Genomic DNA, 9,197 nt, shown 5'->3' with positions numbered 1-9,197 from the left:
TGTTTTATAATTTGCTTTTTTCAATTTGGTTTTGCGAAAGAAAGCAAAAATTTGGAGATTCGGTTTTTTGATCAATCTATTTTTTAAGGAATCAGTTAGTTTCTTTTGCAGAATTTTTCCAAAGATAAGATTTTTTCGATCAAGCATTTTTTTCGGGAATTGGAGTTTTTGAAGAATTGTTTTGTTTGAAGAATGGATAAAAAATCCAAGTTCGAATAATTTTTTTTGAAAAATCGGTTTTTTTAAATATTTGAATTTTTTGAGGAATCCATTTTTTGGTGAAGAATCAAGTTTTTCTACGTCATTTTTTCTCAAAAATCGGTTGTTTCAAAAAATAGATTTTCTTGAAAAATCTATTCGAAAATTTGAATTTTGCAGAAGAGTCAATTCAATTATTTTGAATAATCGAACATTTGGTAGATCGATTCAATCAATCAATTTTTTTTGAAGAATCGATTTCATCGATTTTTACGAAGAATAGATTTTTTTTAAGAATTGAGTTTTTTATAGAAGCCATTTTTACGAAAGCAATTTGAATCGAAAGATAGATTTTTTCGGAGAATCGATTTTTTAAGAATCAGTTTTTCTCAAAAATCGTTCTTTTGGAATTTTTTGGAAGAATCGTCCGTCGTCTTCTTCTGCATCTGGTCGCATTTAGGTGCTGTCTCTTCCGGTTTCGTCTGGTTGACATTTTCATTTCGTCAAGTAGAATCAGAAAATATTATATTTCCACTCGCCAGTAACTCGTTTTGCCTTAGGCAGATATAACTGGATGCGTATGGTGCTACTTCAGGTTCGAGTGATTCTATAATTCTTGGATAAGCTTTAGGATTCAACTCGGTTACCTAAAATTAAAAATCTTCGCGATCTTTAGTTGATTCTCCGTATTAACAAATCATGTTTGCATCGGGTTTCTCAAATTATCAAATTTCAAACCCGGGTTTGAAAATTTTGAAATTCTCGGGTTCGAGTTTTACAAAAAATTTATTCTCGGGTTCGGGTCGGGTTCAGGTTCTCCAAATTTTAAAATTCCGGGCTCGGGCCGGTTTCGAGTTCAAAAAATTGAAGCTCGACCATCTCTAGTACAAACGCCTTAAACCGGACTAAACTCAGGCTTAAAACTAAAAATAATACCGTGTGGCTACTAGGTAGGAGCTTACCGCTATCAGTGTACCATAATTATTATTGCAAAAATTCATTTGACCCGTAATACTTATTTATGCGCAACCTTAATAAGTAGTGAATTTAATTTGCAATATATTTAAATATCCAAAAAAAAGGAATTCAAGGAACAGTTTAAAAACAATATGAAACTTCAATACAAAATAAATTTGCGTCACCCTAATGGGCAATAAAAGTTTTTTCTAATAAATAATACATAATGCGAATTTCGGAACAGTTGGCATCAAGACACGAAGGCGATCGGTCGCATTGCGCGCTAGCAGTTTTCGTTTAGTACGAATTATAAGTTGAAGTTGAGTTGATTAAGGTTTAAGAAGAATAGCCTAGATTGGTGATTAAGCGGTGATAGGAGTATCATTGGATACCAATAGAATAGATATAGATAGTGGAAGAAAGCAAATGATGAAAAAATCATATTGGTCAGGAGGCGAAGCGCCGGACCCGACAGCGAAATGAAAATGGTGGTCGAATGAGAGTGTCGATAGGAGAGAGTGCAAAACGAGAGAGTGGACGGTCTGCCATAAAGAGGGGAAGGGGTGAATGAACTGTCTTGTTGCGACAGACAAGCGAAGAGCGTGATTGTATTAGTGCCGGTTGATGATCGGAGCTGGAAAGAAGTTCGTGCTTATGGTTTGCGTTGTCGAATGAACGACAGCCAGCTGGATAGGAGCAAAGAGAGAAGCAAAAATTAACAGCAGCATATAGAGAGAACCTCAGAGTGGCAAGTGTACGGTGGTGGAAAAAAAAGTTAACAGCCTTGTGCAGCTGCGTGTATTGATATAGGCTGATCGAAACGGTAAAAATGAAACAGCCTTTTGGCTGTATTAGTGCTAATCTATGAGTGGTGTGTGGTTGATTACGAGGCGGTATGAATGGCAGCAATATGAACTAAATAGAGAGAGAGAAGGAAAAAATGGCAGCAGCATAAGTGTGGAGCAATGCAATGGGTAAGGTATGGTGATAGGAAAAAAAAACTGACAGCATTGAGATGCACAGAGTAGTGGAAGCTGTTGACACGAAAAAAAAGGAACAGGCAGCTGGCTGTATTGGTGACAGTTTATGAGTGAAGTAGAAATGCATTGTGGGTGGCTAGGTATAGGAAGTGAAAAAAACAATTGCAATGAGGTGGAAAGGTGGTGCGTGAGAGAAAAGAGTGGAAAAGTGTGACTGGAAAATATTTAGGAAAATATTTTATAACGATCTCGAATTGATGAAGAAGAAATGGGGATAAATGGAATAAAAGAGAGTTGTCGAGTACATATTAAGGCGATTGACAATTGCAGCAACTAGTAAGGCAACTAAGGTAAGGTTAGCATTAAGTTTCGAAACTAATTATAAACTAAGATATCAAAGACGGAAAAAATGGATAGCATAAAGGCGAAAATGAATGATTGTCAAACTGTAGCGATGCAATCAATGGACAAGTTTTCGTTTATGGATGCAATGATACATCAATTAAAGACAATAAACACAGAATTTAATAAAGCTAATTTAAATGTAAATGAATTTTGTTGCTTGATGGGAGATTTTATAGAACGAAATTTAGATCTTTTTTCAAATATTTGGGGAGAAGAACTCACAGACAATGTACATAAAATTTACTCGAGACAAAATGGAATGGAGGTTCAAATAGCTCAAGTAGTTACTGAGTTATTTCGGGTCAAAATTATGTTTTTCCAACAGGATGGTGGGTTGGAAATTTTGCACCCACAATTTTGTAGTAAGACGGACAGATTATTGACGATAAAAATTCTGATTACAAATACGGATGGTAAAGATAAATTTTATAGCATGGTGAGTATGGAGGAAAGCAACGAGGAAAATGTAAAAGAGCAAGAATGGGCAGTAGAGAAAGAAACGACAGGCTCAGTATACAAAGTAAAGGAGTACGGAACGCAAAGGATACTGCAAGTCAAAAGGATATTAGGAGATGGAAACTGTTTAATTAGAGCGGTAATGGATCAAATCAATAAACACAAGGGAGAATACAGATGCGATATGGAAGATATTTTGAAATTCCGGGCTATGATAGCAAATTATATGCTGAGAAATAAAGAAAGATTTGAAATGTACCTAACAGAAAGTTTGCAGGAAGGAGGATTCTTGAACTTCATTGAGCATATCAAACAAGCGGGAATTCATCTTGGACATGAAAGCATGGTAGCTGTTTCGGAAATATTGGATAAACAACTCATTTTGTACCAAACAGATAATCCAACTTTGGCGATAGGCGAGGAGAAGGGCAGGGAAGAAGATATCATGCGAATTTTGTATACAGGAGAAGGGGCTAATAAAAATCACTTCGACAGTATAATTGGCATAGAAGAAGAAAGTGCTAGAGATGAGCGAAATCGTAAGAGAATAAATAAGGACAATAGAACAAACGAAAAGGGAATTGGAAAGGAGTTCGAAGAGGAAACACTAAACATGGATACACAGGGAAACGGCAGTGAAATCAACCAGGGCAAAATTACAGAAAAAACGATGGAGTCAAATAATAGCGAAGAAGGAAATGGAAGACTGATATTGATAGCATCACTAAATATAAGAGGATGTGCAAAACTGAAGAAGCGTCAAGAGATCGATAATATACTAATCTCCTATAATGTAGACATAGCGGCATTGCAGGAAGTAAATGTTAAAGCCGAAGCGATTTCAACAAAGAACTATGAATGGATGATAGGAGCAAAGGGGCAAAATAAATCTAGAGGACTAGCGATATTGATAAGAAAGGGATCATGTATCGAAATGAAGGAATGGAAAGAGATTTCAGGGTATATCAGTAAGTCTGTTCGTAAATGGGAAAAAAATATTCTGATAAATGTTCACGGTCCAAATAAGAAAGGATATTTATTTTACTCAAAACTAGGAAAGATAATTGATCAAGCAAATATTAGACCTAATCTCATACTAGTAGGTGATTGGAATGCACAGATAGGGAGAGATTTTGTTACAGCTGAAGATAGTGAGACTGTAGGCACAAAGTTGGGATGTGAAGCGAATAACGAGAACGGAGAGGAATTTAAAATGTTTTTGACGATGCATAAATTAAAGAATATATCTTCAGAGATAGGAATAAACACAGAAATAACATGGAAAAGTGGTAAAAGAGAAAGTCAAATTGATCATATAGTAAAACCAAGAGAAAGCAGCATTAAAATAAGATTTATCAAAGGATATTGGACTAGGTTAGAGACGGACCACAAAATGATAGTAATGGGAATAAGAGCAATCGAGAGATATAATGAACAAAAGAGTAAGAAGAAGATCCAGCTAGATGCGTCAGCACTGAAATACGATAGCATAAAGGAAAAATATCATACAGCATTAAAGAAATATAATGAAAACATGGAAAAAGGGACCAGTGTTAATGTTGATTTCAACACAATAACAGCGAAAATGAAAAAAGCAGCAAATGAGGTTCTAAAATCAGCAAGAGCACCACTAACACCCACAAGGAAAAACGCGCTGAATAGGCTGAGGAGAGCTGTAAATTTAGCAAAAAAACATCCACATATACTGCCATATAGGTGGAAATTGAGAGACAAGAGGATGGAATTTGAAACTGCAGTAAGAAGTCACAATGAAAGGAAAATAAAAAAAATTTACAAAGAGCTTAACGATTTTGATGTAACAGTAAGAATTAGAAAATCCTACCAGTTTTTAAAGGGGTTCATGAATAGAACGAGATACAGGAAAAATCACATACCTATGAGTCATTGGAATGAAGCGGTGAAAGATAGTCAAGGACCTGAGATCAAGTTGATGGAAGAACAGGATACGTGTCCGATGACGGAACCACCAAAAGAGGAAGATATGTTACGTATTATGCAACAGCAATGTAACGGGAAATCAGCAGGAGCAGACGGTATAAGAATGGAGCATCTAAAATACGCAGACGAAGAGACACAGAAAGAAATGGCGGAGGTCTGGAGAAGAGTTTGGATTGAGAATGAACTGCCAGAAGAAATGAAGAAAACTATTCAAGTTCCAATACCTAAGAAACCCTCGGCAAAAGCAGTACAGGATTACAGAAGGATTAGCTTGTGTAATAGTGGATATAAACCATATGCTAAATGGTTAAAGAATCGACTGAGAGACTTTACAGGAGATCCTGACATTAACCAAGCAGCTTTTACAGAAGGAAGGTCAACCGATGATCACATGTTTGTAACGAGAAGGATATTGGAGGAATACTGGAATGCTGGGAGATCGGTAATTGTAGCAGCACTGGACATAAGTAAAGCTTTTGACAATGTTAGCTTGCTAGAGCTAAGGAATATTTTGGCTAAGCTAGATGTACCCTCGCATCTAATCGATAGAGTATTGCAGTGTATCAGAAAAGAAAAAACAAGAGTGCGATGGCAAAGTCAGTATACTGCAGAATGTGAAAGAGGAAAAGGAGTCAAGCAAGGATGCCCACTTTCACCTTTTCTTTTTAACATTGTTATGCAGGATGTGTTGAGAAAAGTCAAGGAACAGATACCAGAACTGAACATGATGGATAAAGGGTCCTTGAAACTACCATTGATTTTGGTTTTTGCGGACGACATTTTAATAATAACTAAAGACAAGAATGAATTAGAGAAAATTCTAAGAGCGATGGAGACACGTCTAAGCGAAGTGGGATTGGAAATAAACAACAACAAGAGCCAAATACTGATGCGACTTCCAAATTCAACAATAACAACACCAGAAACAGTAGTACTAAACGGAAGAATATATGAAGTTAAAACATCCTTGAGATATCTTGGGACATGGTTGACCGACACACTAAATAGGCCTGCGACGACTAAACAAAGATGCGTGAATGCAGCGAAAGTATCCAAAACAGTGATAGAATTCTGCAAGAAATTTAAACCTTCGTGGGAAATCGGAAAACTTATATATAATTCAGTAATAGCACCATCCATTCTGTACGGAACTAAAACAGCGACATTGACCAAAAGAAGCAGAATACAGTTAGGAAGGTATGAGAAACAAATATTAAAGGATATTTGGAACCATTGCAGGAAAACGGACGGTCGAAAATTCAATGTGCGACAAGAACTAAAAGGAAAAACTGTAAATCGTAGAGTACGAGTCAACAGGATAAGTTATTTCGGACACATTCAAAGAAGAACAGAAGGACACCCAATAAAAATGCGATGAAACTGAAATTCAATCACAAAAAGGAGGAGAGGACAGTACGGAAGAATAATAGTAAGATAACTAACAGACCATTATTATAAAAAGCGGCAATTACGTAAATAGGGAGTTGGCAATTGTCAATCGTCCATTAAAGAGGAATGTCAAACTAGAATGAATGAGTTAAAGACCTAAAGGGTCAGAAAAATTATAGAAAAGTTTCAAAATCCACCAGGTGGATCGAATTATTAAAAAGTAGTAATGTCACAATATTAAGAAGAGCAGGTTACTAAAAATTTAGTAAATTAGGAATAGAGAAAAATCTTAATCAACTGCATAGCAACCAACACACAGGTAACGAGAAATGCCGATAAAGTCTTGATGTCGGCCAAACTAAATTATAACAATCCTCGGCCACCTGAAGGTAATGAACTAAGTAGCATATTTTCAAATACTATAAAAACGATAACGATGGCCGATGGTTGATAAAATAATTAAATAAAAAAAAATTAAAAGATATTAAAAAATAAATAAATATATAAAAATAATGAATGAGAAAAGGGCCAATATAAACAGGGAAACATATTTGAATAAAAACTAAGTAACTAATTTCTTATCCATTTATAAAAAAAAAAAATTAACCAACATAACGATTATAATAATGTTAATAATAATAATAATAATAATAATAATAATAATAATAATAATAATAATAATAATAATAATAATAATAATAATAATAATAATAATAATAATAATAATAATAATAATAATAATAATAATAATAATAATAATAATAATAATAATAATAATATTAATACGAAGAAAGAACGAAAATGATAGTAACGAGAAAGTAGTTAAACATTGAATGATTACTGTGCGGCATAAAATAAAAGTAGAATTTAAATTGAAGTTAGCCAGTAATATCAGCAGACTCGATTGACAATTCGATAATACAACTTAGAAAAATACTTTTTTTTTGAAACATTATTGATACATTTTTTTTTTGAAACATGATTTTCGGTAGTAGATTAACACAAAAAAATTGAAGTGAGGGAGGTAGGGAGGACGTTACTCTCGTTACTATCATTTTAATACATTAGAATAAATCATGGTCGAGTGGTACACAATTACGAGATCTGAAAAATACATGGAAATCGGGTTGGTACATGGGAGTGATTGGGCTACGATGACAAGCATGATGGATGGAAGCAGCTCTGGAATAAGATAGTACATATTCTATATTCGAAATACTCCATAATAATTTCAAAGTCGGAATTAATACACTGAAATTGTAGAATGTAAATACGATAAATAAGAGGTGAATCTTAACATTACTAGACTTTATTACATAAATTGCTATTAGCGTCCTTTCAATGTTTTACTCATATTACAACAAATTTTGAAATCTCCTTTCCGGTATGCTTGTAATGATATCTATTAACATACTATATGATTATTATTAAAGAATTGAATTATTCAATTATTTATTTTTTTTTTCTTCTTTCACTAATTATATATTTATTTCGTTAATTATTCATTTATCGATTATTTAGTTAATTATTGGCTTAACCCAATAAGATAATGAAGAGGGTGCATCAGGACATCATAAAAGTAACTAAAGTGTGAATTATCTATTCGAGTATGACCGTATTGAAATCTGTGAATTATTCATATAACAATTAGGTGATTATTCATGTATTTAATTATTTAATTATTCATTTATTGAATCATTTATTTATCTAGCTATTTATCACTTATTTATTTTTTAAGCTTTCTATGTATTTTTTATTTATTCATATAATTATCTATTTTTTTATTCACATATTTATTTATCTATTTGATGATCTGTTAGTTTATTATATTATTTACTTATTTAATAGTTGATATAATACACCTATGTAATATTAGAATATTGATATCATATGAATATCATTTACAGGATGAGGAGGGTACATGAGGACATCATAAAAGCAAATAAACTCCGAACTCCATATTCCTGTATGCCCGTTGTGAAATCTTGACAATCCGTTGATTATTTATTTATGTAATCATTTAATTTTTTATTTATTCAGACATTTATTTATTTAACTATGTATGTATTTACTTTTTAATCCACCTATGGATTTTTTTCGTTATTATTCATGTATTTATTTATTTATTCACATAATTATTTAATTATCTAATTATTTATTAGTTTACTATAGGGTAAGGTGGGGAAAATCCGACCGTGGTTCATAATTATAAACGAAAGACACAAAAACGTGATGAATATAGTATTTGTCGAGTAATTGCTTCGATGCAAATGGGAATATCTTTACGTGCTGCTGCTCATGATTTTGACATGAAAAAATTGACACTGAATTCCATTCTCTTCATGCTAACATTCAAGAACATAACATTCATTGGTTTATGATTGAAAAATCATAAAATTTGGATAATATCTGTACTAAATCAACCAAAAATGTAGGCGGGCGAGTTTACCCCACCATTTTTGAAAACAGCAAAAATGAACGTTTTCGTAAAACGCTTGAATCCCAAAGTTTCCCTGGATGCAAATAAAAAGTTATACATAGAAAGTTGCTTAGAAGTCTAACCTTTAATTTGCTATATAAAACGACTTGATCCGATGTAAAATGAACATTTTACAGCAAAACCATTTATTAGTTCGGATTTGCCCCACCTTACCCTACTATTTAATCATATAATAGTATATTTAATCTATCCATACAATATTATAATATTGACATCATATGTGTATCGTTTGCAGGGTGAGGAGGGTACATCAGGACATCAGAACAGCAACTAAATTCCGAATTCCTTATTCCTGTAAGACATCTAGAATTCTGTTAATTATCCTTATAACAATTCGTTGATTATTTAATTAA

General features: G+C 33.2%; 1 protein-coding gene across 1 annotated transcript; it reads left to right on the top strand.

Annotated features, from left to right (window-relative positions):
- Positions 1 to 4,893: 4,893 nt before the first annotated feature.
- Positions 4,894 to 8,269, top strand: LOC131696037 (uncharacterized). Its single transcript, XM_058984565.1, has 2 exons — positions 4,894 to 5,505; positions 8,252 to 8,269. Exons 1-2 carry the CDS (start codon positions 4,894 to 4,896, stop codon positions 8,267 to 8,269), a joined length of 630 nt encoding a protein of 209 aa, XP_058840548.1.
- Positions 8,270 to 9,197: the final 928 nt, after the last annotated feature.

This window comes from Topomyia yanbarensis, unplaced genomic scaffold (genome assembly GCF_030247195.1).
Source record: "Topomyia yanbarensis strain Yona2022 unplaced genomic scaffold, ASM3024719v1 HiC_scaffold_62, whole genome shotgun sequence".
Lineage (NCBI taxonomy): Eukaryota > Metazoa > Arthropoda > Insecta > Diptera > Culicidae > Topomyia > Topomyia yanbarensis.
This window is presented reverse-complemented; position numbering and strand designations above follow the sequence as displayed.

Excerpts from the sequence above, each read along its gene's own strand:
- LOC131696037 (XM_058984565.1), top strand. The coding sequence starts at position 4,894 with ATGAGTCATTGGAATGAAGCGGTGAAAGATAGTCAAGGACCTGAGATC.